This window comes from Erpetoichthys calabaricus, chromosome 16 (assembly GCF_900747795.2).
Source record: "Erpetoichthys calabaricus chromosome 16, fErpCal1.3, whole genome shotgun sequence".
Lineage (NCBI taxonomy): Eukaryota > Metazoa > Chordata > Cladistia > Polypteriformes > Polypteridae > Erpetoichthys > Erpetoichthys calabaricus.
Genome location: NC_041409.2, coordinates 11,757,928 through 11,772,535, shown reverse-complemented (window position 1 = coordinate 11,772,535; position 14,608 = coordinate 11,757,928). Strand labels below are relative to the sequence as shown.

General features: G+C 39.7%; 1 protein-coding gene across 1 annotated transcript in view; it reads left to right on the top strand.

Moving 5' to 3' along the window:
- efcab11 (EF-hand calcium binding domain 11) overlaps window positions 1–14,608 on the top strand; it is a 341,957-nt gene that overhangs the window by 118,097 nt on the left and 209,252 nt on the right. Inside the window, exon 5 of the mRNA XM_028821977.2 lies at window positions 756–846. Coding sequence (XP_028677810.2) covers window positions 756–846 — 91 coding nt within the window. The remainder of the gene's footprint in view (window positions 1–755; window positions 847–14,608) is intronic.

Here is a 14,608-nt window from a genome sequence, read left to right as displayed (position 1 = left end):
TGTTCCCCTGGGATGGGCTCTGCGTTGCCCAGTTGCTGCTGGGATAGACTGTGGCCCACTGTGAGCCTGAATAAGAATCAAATGGTTTTGATAGTCTACTTTTATTTGTAGGTCATTTTAAATTTTCTTCTAAACTCTTTAGTATACAGTATTTGTCCAAATACAATACAATTTATTTTTGTATAGCCCAAAATCACACAAGAAGTGCTGCAATGGGCTTTAACAGACCCTGCCTCTTGACAGCCCCCCCAGCTTTGACTCTCTAAGAAGACAAGGAAAAACTCCCAAAAAAACCCTTGCAGGGAAAAAATGGAAGAAACCTTAGAAAAGGGCAATTCAAAGAGAGACCCCTTTCCAGGTAGGTTGGGAGTGCAGTGTGTGCCTTAAAGCAAAGTCCCAGTTCTGCTAATGGCAAATCATTTCATGTGCAGTAAACATGACGTTATCACAAACCAGGAACAATTGGAAACATGGAAAATACTTTAAATTTGTAGTTTGCCGTTATTTTTGTAATTTATTTTGCACAACTTTCAGTTGAAAGACTATTTGGAAAGGGGGCTTCTGGGGTTACTTCTATTGTAAATCAACAATAGGACATTACACATTAAATAAGTTCACAGAAAGAGATTTTGTATGTACGCAGAAACTTAAAATGTAATTTTTTTTTTTTTTTTTATGATATTATGAACCAGAGGTGAGTGAAATGCATGTTTTGAGCTAATGTACTTATGGCAGTTCTTCTTTCCTTTTTGCAGGCCGGGGTTTTCTAACACTTGAGGACTTTAAAAGAGCCTTTGCTTGTGTTGCATCTCATTTACCAGGACAAACAGTACAAGAAACTTTCAGGTTGGTTCAGTATGCACCATTATGGTTGTTCTTCTACTGTATATCTACTGTTTGACATTCAGCTTGTATTTCATGGCTGATGTGAAAGGCTTGTTCAGAACATATTTACGTCTTTGTGTCACATTTTACAGAAGGTCTAGGGCTAAGCTTGTAGCTCTTGAGAATGTTGTGTTATTGCAGTCTTTTTTGATTTACCAAGAGGAACTGAGTAAATCAGAAGGGTTATTTTCCTTTTACAGAGGGGTTGAAGTAGCTGCAAATCAGGAATCCATTTGTGAACAAGACCCCATAAAAAAGGAGTGCGTATTCAATACGGTGACAATAAGTTAGCAGTACTCAGGGTGTCAATTCAGCTTTTGCTTTTAAATTCCAATAAGAAATGAACAAACATGTAAAACATTCAAGCGGGTTAATTGCCTATCTGCAGCAAACTGATATTTACTTTAATTTGAATTGATTTTAATTTAAATTGATTGTGTATACACATTTATTTAAGCATATTTTTCCTAGATTTATTTGAAAGCTGTTCTGTATAATTTGCACTGTTTCTGGTTTAACGTGTTGATGTTTTACAATTCAAATTCCTCCGGCCATTATTTTCTCCTTTCTGAGCTCTTGTGTGTTCTTATTCCTAAACCCCCATCCTGCTGAGCTCCTGTAGTGAAAACAAGTTTAAGCGTTTTAACCAATCAAATTATTGATTTAATGAAAGATAATATTTATTTTCTAAGGGATTAGCTAAAAAATATTAAAAACAAGCAGCCACTCTAAATATCAAACAGTGCAGTTGAAATTGAAGATGTGAGTTCCAAAATCTGCTAATTACACCTTTTGATAAAATTTAGTGAACACGTGATTGTGACTTTTCATGCAGCTGGTCATGCGCCGAAAGTATGTTTGAGCTTCAAAACCTGCTAACTGCAACAGTGTAGAGCTGTAGTTTTAGGGATTCAGTTTCAAAATCTGCTAAGTACGGACCCTGATTTTTCTATTTATCTCCAAAATTTATCATTTGTACTTAGCTGATTTTGGAACGGGCGGCACGGTGGCGCAGTGGGTAGCGCTGCTGCCTCGCAGTTGGGAGACCTGGGGACCTGGGTTCGCTTCCCGGGTCCTCCCTGCGTGGAGTTTGCATGTTCACCCCGTGTCTGCATGGGTTTCCTCCGGGCGCTCCGGTTTCCTCCCACAGTCCAAAGACGTGCAGGTTAGGTGGATTGGCGATTCTAAATTGGCCCTAGTGTGTGCTTGGTGTGTGTGTGTGTGTGTCCTGCGGTGGGTTGGCACCCTGCCTGGGATTAGTTCCTGCCTTGTGCCCTGTGTTGGCTGGGATTGGCTCCAGCAGACCCCCGTGACCCTGTGTTCGGATTCAGCGGGTTGGAAAATGGATGGATGGATGGATGATTTTGGAACTGAGCTCTTCAATTACTATGTGCACATGTTTGTAGTAGGAATATGGTTTTTTTTCTGTGTGGTAAGTAGCATGTGCTCTCAAAATTCTAAAAAATGTCAAAATTATAGGGGTGCAGTGTGTTTGTTTGAACCTTTGTGAAATGTCAATGAGTTTAATGAATCATCGGAATGCTTTGTAATTCACATAATCTGTAGTAGTAGGGTGTTGTACCATGTTAGCCATTGTGAATGTAGTGAGAAGTCAAGCAAAATGACCCCTTTTATTGACTAACTACAAAGATTACAATATGCATTTGCCTGAAGAGGAGGCCTGAGTTGCCTAGGAAGCTTGCATATTGTAATCTTTTTAGTTAGTCAATAAAAGGGGTCATTTTGCTTGACTTCTCACTAATTCACCTAAACAAATCAAAAACGTTTAATAGATAGGCAGCATTGACTGTGTATAAAAACTGGCAGTATGAACATACGGTATCCTTGCCTTTCCCCAGACTTTCTAAATGTCTTTCAGTCCATGTTTGAAATGATCACAGCAAGTTGAATTTTTTTGTCAATGTACCAAACTACAGTAGTTTATAATGAGGACTGAATGTTAAAAAAAGACTTCTGAAGCTGACCTGATCATATATTTTTGTGAAATGCATTAAATGTGTACAGTCATTTTGAGGTTTGTAACACGATGTGGCTTTCTTAATTGTGAAAGTTGACTGTTTTATTCATCCCATGATTCCTTGCTTTTTTTTTTTTTTTAATTTTTTTTTTAATTAATTTTTATTGTAATCATTCCATACAAATAGATCAATTTATAACCAAACAAAATTGAAGACAAATCAAACCCCACCCCTGAGAAGGAGAGCTTAGCTAAAGGAGAATTGCTTAGGGCTTTTTAATAAGACAACAATAAGCAAAAGAAAGGGAGAAATAAATATATATGTAAATAAGAGATGGAGAAGGGAATTAAATGCGGTAATAGTTATTTCTTTTATTCTAAAATAATATTGATCAGATCCTGCCAGGTTTTGAAAAAATTTTGTATAGATCCTCTAACTGAGAATTTGATTTTTTCCAATTTCAAATAATATAAAACATCGGTTTCCCACTGACTTATAAGAGGAGAATTAGGATTCTTCCAATTTAACAAAATAAGTCTGCGTGCCAAAAGTGTAGTGAATGCAATCACCGTTTGCTTGTCCTTCTCCACTTCAAGTCCGTCTGGAAGAACACCGAACACAGCTGTTAATGGGTTAGGAGGGATTGTGGTACCAAGGCTGTCTGAGAGGCACTTAAAAATTTTGGTTCAAAATGATGTTAGTTTGGTGCAGGCCCAGAACATGTGACCCAGTGAGGCAGGAGCTTGGTTGCAGCGTTCGCAGGTTGGATCTTGCCCTGGAAACATTTTGGACAGTTTTAAGCGAGACAGATGAGCTCGATATATAATTTTTAGTTGAATAATTCTATGCTTTGCGCATATGGAGCTCGAGTGAATTCTCTGCTTTGCTACCTTCCACTCCTTTTCTGATATATTGATTAAGAGATCTTCTTCCCAATGTCCTCTTGGATCTTTGAAAGGTAGGGACTCTAATAGGATTTTATATAATGCGGAAATGGTGTTTAATTCCTCGAAATTGAGCAGTATTTTTTCCAGCATTGTGGAGGGTGCGAGGTGGGGGAAATCGGGCAGTTTCTGTTTAACAAAATTTCTAATTTGTTAGAATGGCCCTTCGTCGCACAGCATTATGATTTTTTATAAGGGAAACAAAATTACAAAACAAAACCCTTGGACATTGATTCAATAGGAACGGCCTACTCGGAATCACTGTCTGAATAGTAATTATGTGGTGGTGGAGGAGCATTTCTGCTTCTCTCCGTTCACAGTCCGTCTCGTTTTCATGACGCTGTCGTTTCCTCTCACGATCTCTTCTCAACCTTTCTCCAATCTCGCAGGTTGCTTTGTGGCAATCCAAAGAGTAAGGAAGAACCAATGCTTCTTTCTTGAACTCCAAACGCCGACTGATGGAAAATCACAGAAGTGTGTCCGACTTATATACTCTGAATGCCGACTCCAAGAAGTGGGTGAATATTCGATTTAGACGAAGTGCTGCCAACGACGGTTGATAGAAACACAAAAAACCACAGTCTCGACAATGAAGCACGGTGTCGACGCCACATCTAAACATAAAGAGTGGTGTCGACAGTGTTTGTAAACAAAAGTAACAACCAAGGCAGTGTCAGGGGAACATGAATTCGCGGACAAAGATCAAGATCCGAATGAAGATTATATATAAAGATTAGTTAAAGCACAACAATTTGTTTAGTTTGAATGTCTGTGTTTTGAGGTGTGACTGGAGTACTACAGTCTTTAGTACTATAAGCCTGGAGGTGATTCTTAATGCAATGCCTATGTTTTAGCTGTCTCTCTACTGCCATCTAGTGCTTCTTCTTCTAATTCATTCGCGGATAAACAAAGATCAAGATCCAAATGAAGATTATATAGAGAGATTTGCAATAACTTGCATTTATTGGAGCACAGAGCAGGGAGTATAAAGAAGTACTACAGGATTTTACTTCCATTGCGGACCAAGCCTGTGTATGTTCATTTATTTGTGTTCAGGTTTTTATGGCTTGTATGTTTGCTGCCCAGTAATAAAACTGAAAATTAGGTAAAGCCATGCCACCTTCTGCCTGAGGTCTTTGTAGGGTTGCTCTTCGGATACTTGGGTGTTTTGAGTTCCAAATGAAAGAGGTTATTGTTGAATCTAACTGTTTAAAAAACGATTTATTGATATATATTGGAATGTTTTGAAATAAAAAAAGAAGTTTAGAAAGGATATTCATCTTAACAATGTTAATTCTTCCGGCTAGAGTGAGATGAAGGGTTGACCATCTATGCAAGTCTTGCTTAATTTTTTCCATACAGACGGCAAAATTTTGTTGATAAAGAGCTTTATGTTTACTTGTGATATTTACCCCATGGTATTTAAACTGATCTGCTATGGTAAAAGGTAGGGTGTCCAATCTAATTTTATATGCTTGTGAATTCACTGGAAAGAGTATACTTTTATTCAGATTAATTTTAAGACCAGATATCTTTTGAAATTCTGTTAGTTCTGTTAGAACTGCAGGGACAGTGTTTTCTGGGTCTGATATATATAAAACCATATGCTTTTAAAGATGACTGTTTTAGTCATCCATTCCTTCCAGGGTTGAATTTGAAAATGCACAAATGATTGTCTTTAGCACTTCTTTAACATGATTGCAAGGATAAAAATGAAAATGAATTATTCTAATTGATATTCTTTTTAAAGAAATAGCTTGTTGTGAGGTATTGTGATTATGTTTGTGCATGCAAAAGCTTTGGCTGATGATTATTAATGTCATTAAATGAAAAACAGATAATGAATTGGAATTGTACTGTAGTAGTAATATGGCACACCTGGCAGCATAACAATGAGCTGATTTTTAATATCCATGGTAAATTCACATGGCTTGTTTTATTTTGACAGTTGTTCAGTAATAGCAACTTCACTTGATAAAACAATTAATGGGAACTGTAATCTGAGGAGGAATTCATTACACTTCTTCAAAAGTGAGCCTCTTCTCTATAGTACTGTGTGTGAAGAATTACCTGCACTTTTACAAAAAAAAACCCATTGTGGAGTTGTGTACTGTTTCATATACGTACATGGAGAGAATGTAGCATAAAATAGAGAACTGAGATTTATATCAATGTTTTTCTTTAGCCCGTCGCTCAGCAATATTTTAACAAGAAAAACTAAGTAGTCATTTGCAAGCTTTGATGCAAGGAGAGTGAAGGACGGTTCCCTACAAGAAGTGGGCTCTCTCAACCAAGCAGCACCCCCTTTATAATAATAATAATAATTCTTTGCATTTATATAGTGCTTTTCTCACTACTCAAACGCTCCTTTTCCACTTTTTTGATGTGGATCTTGCATTTGGCTTGGATGCCTTAATAGAGAATGTAATGTATACTTATAATAAACATGGCCACTGTCTTTAACAGTATTATAAGGGCTAACAGTAACTCAACAACCTTCAGTAAAGTAAACACATGCAGCCTGCACCGCTAGACCTAATCCAGCATGGCTGAACCTGCTGTACTGTATGTATCACTATAACTGATGCTATTAAAATCCTACCACTTCATTGGTTACATAAAACATGGCATATGACAAACAGCAGTTCACCTTTTAGGGATCGCTCTTCTGCTACAGAGACAGAGTTAAGACCCTATTGTACTGTTGACGCAGTAGCTTCTCTGTTGGATCTGCACCATTTACTGTACATCAGTACACTTTTAAACAAAGGTTGTTTTTTATGCTTTAAATGTAAAGGTTTTGTAGATAAACAAAATAGTTCAGGTCAGGTCAAGTTGGGAGGCATGCACTGGTACAGCGCGTTGCCGCAATCACCATATGACAAAACATCTCAGGATCCTGATTGACAACCCTCCAAGCAGACACACAGTCCAGTCCCTCACCCTGTTTATGTCCCCCAACTGCTCGGTTCTCAACAATGAGGATCTTATGAGCTGGATTAATTTCGGGCTCTACATGGCCATACTGCCGTAACTGACACTCCCTCACAATGCAGGTAATGTGCTTCATTCTGGTCTCCATGAGCAACTGCTCATTTGACACAAAGTTAAACCAGTGGTACCCAAGGATTCTCCAAACAGACACAGTACCAAAGGAGTCCGGTCTTCGTCTCAGTTTCACTGGATAGCATCCATGTCTCACAACCATATAGCAAGACAGGAAGCACCAGGACTCTAAAGACTTGGACCTTCGTCCTTTTGCATAGATATCAGGAGCGCCACACACTCTTTTCCAGCGACCTCATGACCCCCCATGCTCTCCCAGTCCGTCTACTGACTTCTTTAGAAAGAGTCACCAGGACATGAATGTCACTGCTGAGGTATAGTGCATCTGGAAAGTATTCACAGCGCATCACTTTTCCACATTTTGTTATGTTACAGCCTTATTCATTAAATTAATTTTTTTACTCAGAATTCTGCACAAAACACCCCATAATGATAACTTGAAAATAAGTTTACTTGAGGTTTTTGCAAATTTATTAAAAATAAAAAAACTGGATAATCCCATGTCCATAAGTATTCACAGCCTTTGCTCAATACTTTGTCGATGCCCCTTTGGCAGCAATTACAGCCTCAAGTCTTTTTGAATATGATGCCACAAGCTTGGCACACCTATCCTTGGCCAGTTTGGCCCATTCCTCTTTGCAGCACCTCTCAAGCTCCATCAGGTTGGATGGGAAGCATCGGTGCACAGCCATTTTAAGATCTCTCCAGAGATGTTCAATCAGATTCAAGTCTGGGCTCTGGCTGGGCCACTCAAGGACATTCACAGAGTTGTCCTGAAGCCACTCCTTTGATATCTTGGCTGTGTGCTTAGGGTCGTTGTGCTGCTGAAAGATGAACCGTCGCCCCAGTCTGAGGTCAAGAGCGCTCTGGAGCAGGTTTTCATCCAGGATGTCTCTGTACATTGCTGCAGTCATCTTTCTCTTTATCCTGACTCGTCTCCCAGTCCCTGCCGCTGAAAAACTTCCCCACAGCATGATGCTGCCACCACCATGCTTCACTGTAGGGATGGTGCCTGGTTTCCTCCAAACGTGACGCCTGGCATTCACACCAAAGAGTTCAATCTTTGTCTCTTCAGACCAGAGAATTTTCTTTCTCATGGTCTGAGAGTCCTTCAGGTGCCTTTTGGCAAACTCCAGGCGGGCTGCCATGTGCCTTTTACTAAGGAGTGGCTTCCATTTGGTTTGTGCTCTGACATGAGCTGTCAACTGTGGGACCTTATATAGACAGGTGTGTGCCTTTCCAATCATGTCCAATCAACTGAATTTACCACAGGTGGACTCCAATGAAGCTGCAGAAACATCTCAAGGATGATCAGGGAAAACAGGATGCACCTGAGCTCAATTTTGAGCTTCATGGCAAAGGCTGTGAATACTTATGTACATGTGCTTTCTCAATTTTTTTATTTTTAATAAATTTGCAAAAACCTCAAGTAAACTTTTTTCACGTTGTCATTATGGGGTGTTGTGTGTAGAATTCTGAGGAAAAAAATAAATTTAATCCATTTTGGAATAAGGCTGTAACCCAACAAAATGTGGAAAAAGTGATGCGCTGTAAGTAAACCTCTCAACAAGGTCAACACTCTCTCCGCAAACGGACACACTGCTGATGGCCGTGCCCAAGAGGTCATTAAAGGCCTGGATCTTGGTTTTTATCCAGAACACTCACAAGCCTAGACACTCAGACTCCTCACTCAGTCTCTCGAGAGCCCTGATCAGAGCCTTGAAGATCATAGCATTGTCAACAAAGTCAAGATCAGTGAATCTTTCTTCACTAACAGATGCCCCACAGCCACTGGACCCCACAACCCTGCTCAACACCAAGTCCATGCAAACATACGGAACAGAGTCGGAGCAAAAAAACACCACTGACAAACCCCAGAATCAACTTGGAAAAACACAGAGGTCCTGCCTCCACTCTGCACAGCACTCACAGTACCAGTGTACAGGCCAACCATGATATCCAGCAAGTTTGGGGAGGTCCTGTGAAGTCTCAGGATGTCCCACAGGGCAGCTCAATCAAGTGAGTCGTACGGTTTATGAAAATCGAATAAGGCGGTATTTTGTTTTGGTAGAGTAATATTTTACTCTACTTTCCTCTTTTGTATTATTAATATGTAGCCTTTGTCAGAATACCTCACATCTCCCAGACTTAGCACTGTTTATAAGGTACTGTACCATATAACTTCTCCCCACCATCCCTTCTACATCTATAACCTCAGGCAATTAGGTGTAGGAAAAGACAAGCAGGAGTTAAGTTACAATTTAAACAATGTATTATTGATAATATTCATAAATGCAAAGTACATTTGAATATTGGCAACCGTACAACCTGATAAATGTTGATGTGTAGTTTCAGGCGGCACACAGACTTGTTTGTTACTTAAAATGTCTCTAGTTAAGTCCTCATTTGTGGTCAGCTTTCTTCAGAACAGGCCGCATGCCAGTCTCAATATGGCTGCCAAGCTGTGCTCTTCATTGTGTTGTCCTTTTCATGTTCATGGTGTGTGAGATGGTCTTTCATCATTTGGTAAGAGAGAGAGAGAGAGGTAAAGCAAGCAAATTTATAGGTTGTCTGTCCAACCCCTACAGCCAATAGGGCGTCATAGTACTTAAAAGCTTCTGATACAAGCCAATTCCAAACAGCCATACTTCAGACCAATGGGGCAGAGAACATCTTCACACATTTTTACCTTTTCTGCTTGTTCATTTGCTACTCTTGACAGTAAAATAGATCCGCAACACAAGTTAATGAGATGTCAGTAGAGCCGTGCACTGCCACCACTGCTGCTGCTGCCAGTTGTTGCTGCCTGTGCAAGAGACAGTGTCCCTGTCACACCCACACACTTCTCCTGCTCCTTGACATTATACCAGCTATAATTGCATGATCTTGGTGACCACAATAGTAAAAAATGCAGGCAACTTTACTTATCTAGAAATGAATGAAACCGGAAAAGAGCCGCCTAATTGACTCATCTCTATATATAAAGTGGTAACACGTCCATCCATCTGGCGTCCTTCCCTTTGCTTGGCATAATGTCATCCGGCATCCACAAGAAGGCAGGGAAGTCCGATGAACAAAGGCAGGTAGGTGGTTTAAGGTAGTAAACTGTGTGGCATGTGTTCCTGTGTCTGGGCCTCACAACAGGACAGGAATGTTTGACAAAGAAAGGCAATAAGAAGCACAAAGAAAAAGGGACATAAGTGTTGGCATATCCCATGAAAAGAGCTTCATAAATGCAGAAAGAGACTGAAACAGACTTATTGTACCATTTATTAAAATGGGCTTTTTGATATGTTAGTCATGAATGAAGTGAATAAACAAATACTCATCATCCATCCATTCTCCAACCTGTTGAATCCGAACACAGGGTCATGGGAGTCCGCTGGAGCCAATCCCAGCCAACACAGGGTGCAAGGCAGGAACCAATCCCGGGCAGGGCGCCAACCCACCGCAGGACACACACACACACACACACCAAGGACAATTTAGAATCGCCAATCCACCTAACCTGCATGTCTTTGGGCTGTGGGAGGAAACCCACACAGACACGGGGAGAACATGCAAACTCCATGCAGGGAGAACCCAGGTAGCAAACCCGGGTCTCCACTGCGCCACCGTACCACCATACTCAACATTTATAATATAGTAAAAAAGACCGCACTGCTTCAATATTTGAACATTATAATTTATAGTATTTCTTTAACACTATAATTTATCCACAAAGAGCTATAATGACCTGTTATCCAGAATGGTGTAGTGTAGCCCACAATTTTAAATGTGCATTAGGTACTTTTTTGAAAAATGTTATATTTAAGAAATATAAACTACAGTTAGCCGTGGACCTTTCAGAACTAACCACTAACAACAGAACACGAGAGGTGGAGTCTCCTGCCATGAATGCTTTTATTGCCACCACATGCCTATGTGGACTCCATTTTTAACTACATGATATTGTAAAATCCTGGTAAAAATCATGTATCTTTTATTTACACTATTAGTAAACTTAATTACATTCTATTATCACCGTCATTTTTGAATGTAAAACTGGGTGTGGCGGACGGCCGGGACACTCCTTCAGTATATGCTCCGGGGGATCAAGCATGGGCCACACAATACCTCCCTCGGGTCGCTGGAAGGCAGTCTAAATTTTCAGCCTGTAAATGTCATTGCCTCTTGCAATAAGTTAAAGTAAAACACAATTCAGTGTTACAACTTTATTGTCTGGTAATATCTATGGCAATATAAAAATACAACTGACCAAAACACAAAAAGTAATGTTTTAGTGAACAATGTAAACACATTAAAATTGTCAACATATAACAGTAATAATAATAGTAGTAATCCATCCATCCATTGTCATGTGTGGCTGGGGCCCGGACGCCTCTGCCTTGGAGGGACCGGGGGAGCAAGTGTGGACAGAGCATCACCTCCCCCGGAACGCTAGATGGCAGTCCCCCTGGGTGGCAGTGGTGCCTCAGATTCCCACAGGGCTCCATGAGAGATGGAGTATTCCATAGCCCTGTAGGGACCCGGGGTGGCCACCAGGGGGCGATGCAGGGGTTCCTGAGCCCATCTGGGCGGTTCTTCAGCCACACCCGGAAGTGCAACCGGAAATGGGTGATCAAGCACCTGGAGCACTTCCGGGTGGACTATAAAAGGTGCCAGCAGCCAGCAGTCCGGGAGCCAGAGTCGGGAGGGAGGGAGACAATGCTTGCCGATGAGGAGTAGTGATGAAGAAGAGATTATTTGTGCTTGTGCTTTCTGTCTTTGCGGGACTGTGTTCTGGCTGCGGGACACGGGGAGATGTGCCCCACTGGTGAAGACAATAATAGTTTATTTGTTTTATTATGTGTGCCTCCCATGTCTGTCTGTGTCAGGTTGGTGCTCATATAGCGCCTTTATCACATGGGTTACAAAAATATGTAATAAAATCTGATAATTTAGCTTTTGGTGAAGCTCTTAAACAAAAATTAAAAATGCTCAAACTTTAAAAGCTAAGTCCCCAAACATGCCCACATGTTACGTGTGTCAAGCGTTCCTTTGTATAACTTGTTACTGTTTAGAATTTAAAGTTTCTAGTGTTTTTGACCTCTGCTTCTCTTTTAGCGTATGGAACTACTTTGCCTGATTTTGACTACTCCCTGTTTTATTAGCTTTGTCGTTTGAGTTATGCAGGTATTTTTTCTTATCTAGCTTATCATTGTTCCAGTTCATGCTTCTGCTTATCCAGATAGGCCCTCCATTTTGGTTTACCATGTGGGCCAAGCACAAAGGAAATGGTTCCGTTTTCTGTCCTTGCGGATCTGTTTTTTTTATGCCACAGAAGGTGAAATTGGGTAATCTGGCAAGCAAGCGCCTCTGCAAGTGTGGACGGGCAGCACGAGCTTGACAAGGTCAGCATACAGAACATAATTACAGTATCTGTCTGGATGATCAACCCGTCTCAGGCCTTTGATTACTTTTGATTTACTTCTGTTCTTGCTGATTAAAATGTGGGATAAGAACCCAGACTATGTGGTGAAAAATGACAAATGAAAAAGACTTTAGATCAAAAAGCTTCTGAAAACGAAAAGTAATTAAAGCAAAAATGGAGTCACTGTGGTCTAATGATACCACGTTCTCTTAAACTAGAATGTAGACAATTGAAGTTGAATTGCTGAACAATACTGAAATCTTATACTTTGCAGGGAATAATGCAGAAATCAAACATGCCTGGAATACAGCAAGAAATTAATGAATGAAAAATATAAACAACTCCTGAAATTTATTTACAACTATAGTTAACCTTGCAAATAGGAAATTAGAGCTGTCTGGCACCAACTCCATCTAGCATAAACAGCAGCTTAATGACCGCGTAGGAAACTTTACTAATGATTTCTGACATGAAGCTAAGCACCTGTCCCTCAGATACGCTTCCAGTCATATTATAAAACTCATATTTACAGCAATGGCACAGCCCATTCTGCTTATAATGAATACATCTTTATTAGCTGGCATTTCCCCTAATACCTAGAGAGTGTCTTTTTTGATGATTCCACTCAGATGTTCATAAAAATGATATGCCAATTTCAAATTTGCCGCTCTTGTTTTGAGAAAGGTGTTATACTGTACTATCGGACACTGGTATATCACTGGTATGCCTATCATACTGCTTACAGTACGTACAGAGGTATGAAAACACTGTTCTGTACATAATCATAATTTTCATTCCTTTGCAAATTACATTTTTTTTAACTTTTATTGAATTTATTGAAACCATATAACATTCCATACAATCAAGTCAAACTTAACAAAACTAAATTCAATTGAACCGCCACCCATGAGAAACAGAGGAAGGCCAACAGCCTGAGTAAAACAACTGAGAGTAGTATAGAGGGAAAGGACTGTTTCTCTCCAATGTAAATGCTTATTCTAAAATGTTATTGATTAGATCCTGCCAGGTTTTAAAAAAAGTTGTGAACAGATCCTCTAAGTGAGAGTTTGATTTTTTCCAATTTCAAATTATATAAAACATCCGTTACCCACTGACTTAAAAGAGGTGAGTTAGGATTCTTCCATTTGAGCAAGATAAGCCTACGTGCCAATAGTGTAGTAAAGGCAAATACAGTTTGTTTGTCCTTGTCCACTTTAAGCCCCTCTGTGAGCCCACCAAACACAGCTGTTAATGGGTTAGGAGGGATTGTGATATCAAGGCCGTCAGAAAGGCATTTAAAGATTTTGGTCCAGAATTATGTTAATTTGGTACATGCCCAAAACATGTGACCCGGTGAGGCTGCAGCTTGATTGCAACGTTCACAGGTTGGATCTTGCCCTGGAAACATTTTGGACAATTTAAAACAAGATAGATGTGCTCAATAAAAGATTTAAGTCGAATAATCGTATGCTTTGTGCATATGGAGCATGAGTGAATTCTGTGTGTGGCTGCCTTCCACTCTGTTTCTGAAATATTGAGTAAGATATCCTTGTTCCCACTGTAATCTGGGATCTTTAAAAGGCAGGGACTTTAAAATGGTTTTATATATTATAGAAATGCTGTCTGAGTCTTCAAAATTTATCAATATCTCTTCAGGAATAGAAATAGGTGGGCAAGTTTCTAATTTGGAGTGGAAAAATTGTGTTGATGGGAAACTAAATTTAGAGTGTAATTGTTCATAGGCTGCAAAGACATTATTTATGTACAAATCTCTAAATGGTTTTATTTGTCAGTAACACTGATTCAAATTCGATTTGCTTTATTTAGCTTAGAACAATAGTAAAAAAAAAAAGACTTTGGTAATATTCTTGCTACTACAAGTACTCATTTATATATCAAGTACAATTGACTAAAATTTCTGTAAACCCAAATCCACTCACAGTTAATTATGAATACTTCAGCAAAGATTATAAATAGGACCATGAATTGCAACCGTAAAACTCCGGTTTACAAATCTTCATTTTGCCTTACAACTAAATTTAGAGGCGGTTTTAAAGTTCTCCTTCTAATAAAGAGTCAGAAAATGGCCGCCTTTTTTTACTTAACACACTCACATCTGATCACAATATCCAAGCCTTTCTAAAAATCCCATGGATATATAAAAACACTCTTTGAGGCAGACTATCCTCTTTAATAAAATCCCTATGTGCGTCCAGGTGTCCGTGTGTGGGTGTCTTCTGGTGAAGTGTGCATGCGCGGGGCACGGTACGATGTGCGATATTACTGTCAGAGAAAGTTAGAGGCGTTTTACGGAAATACAA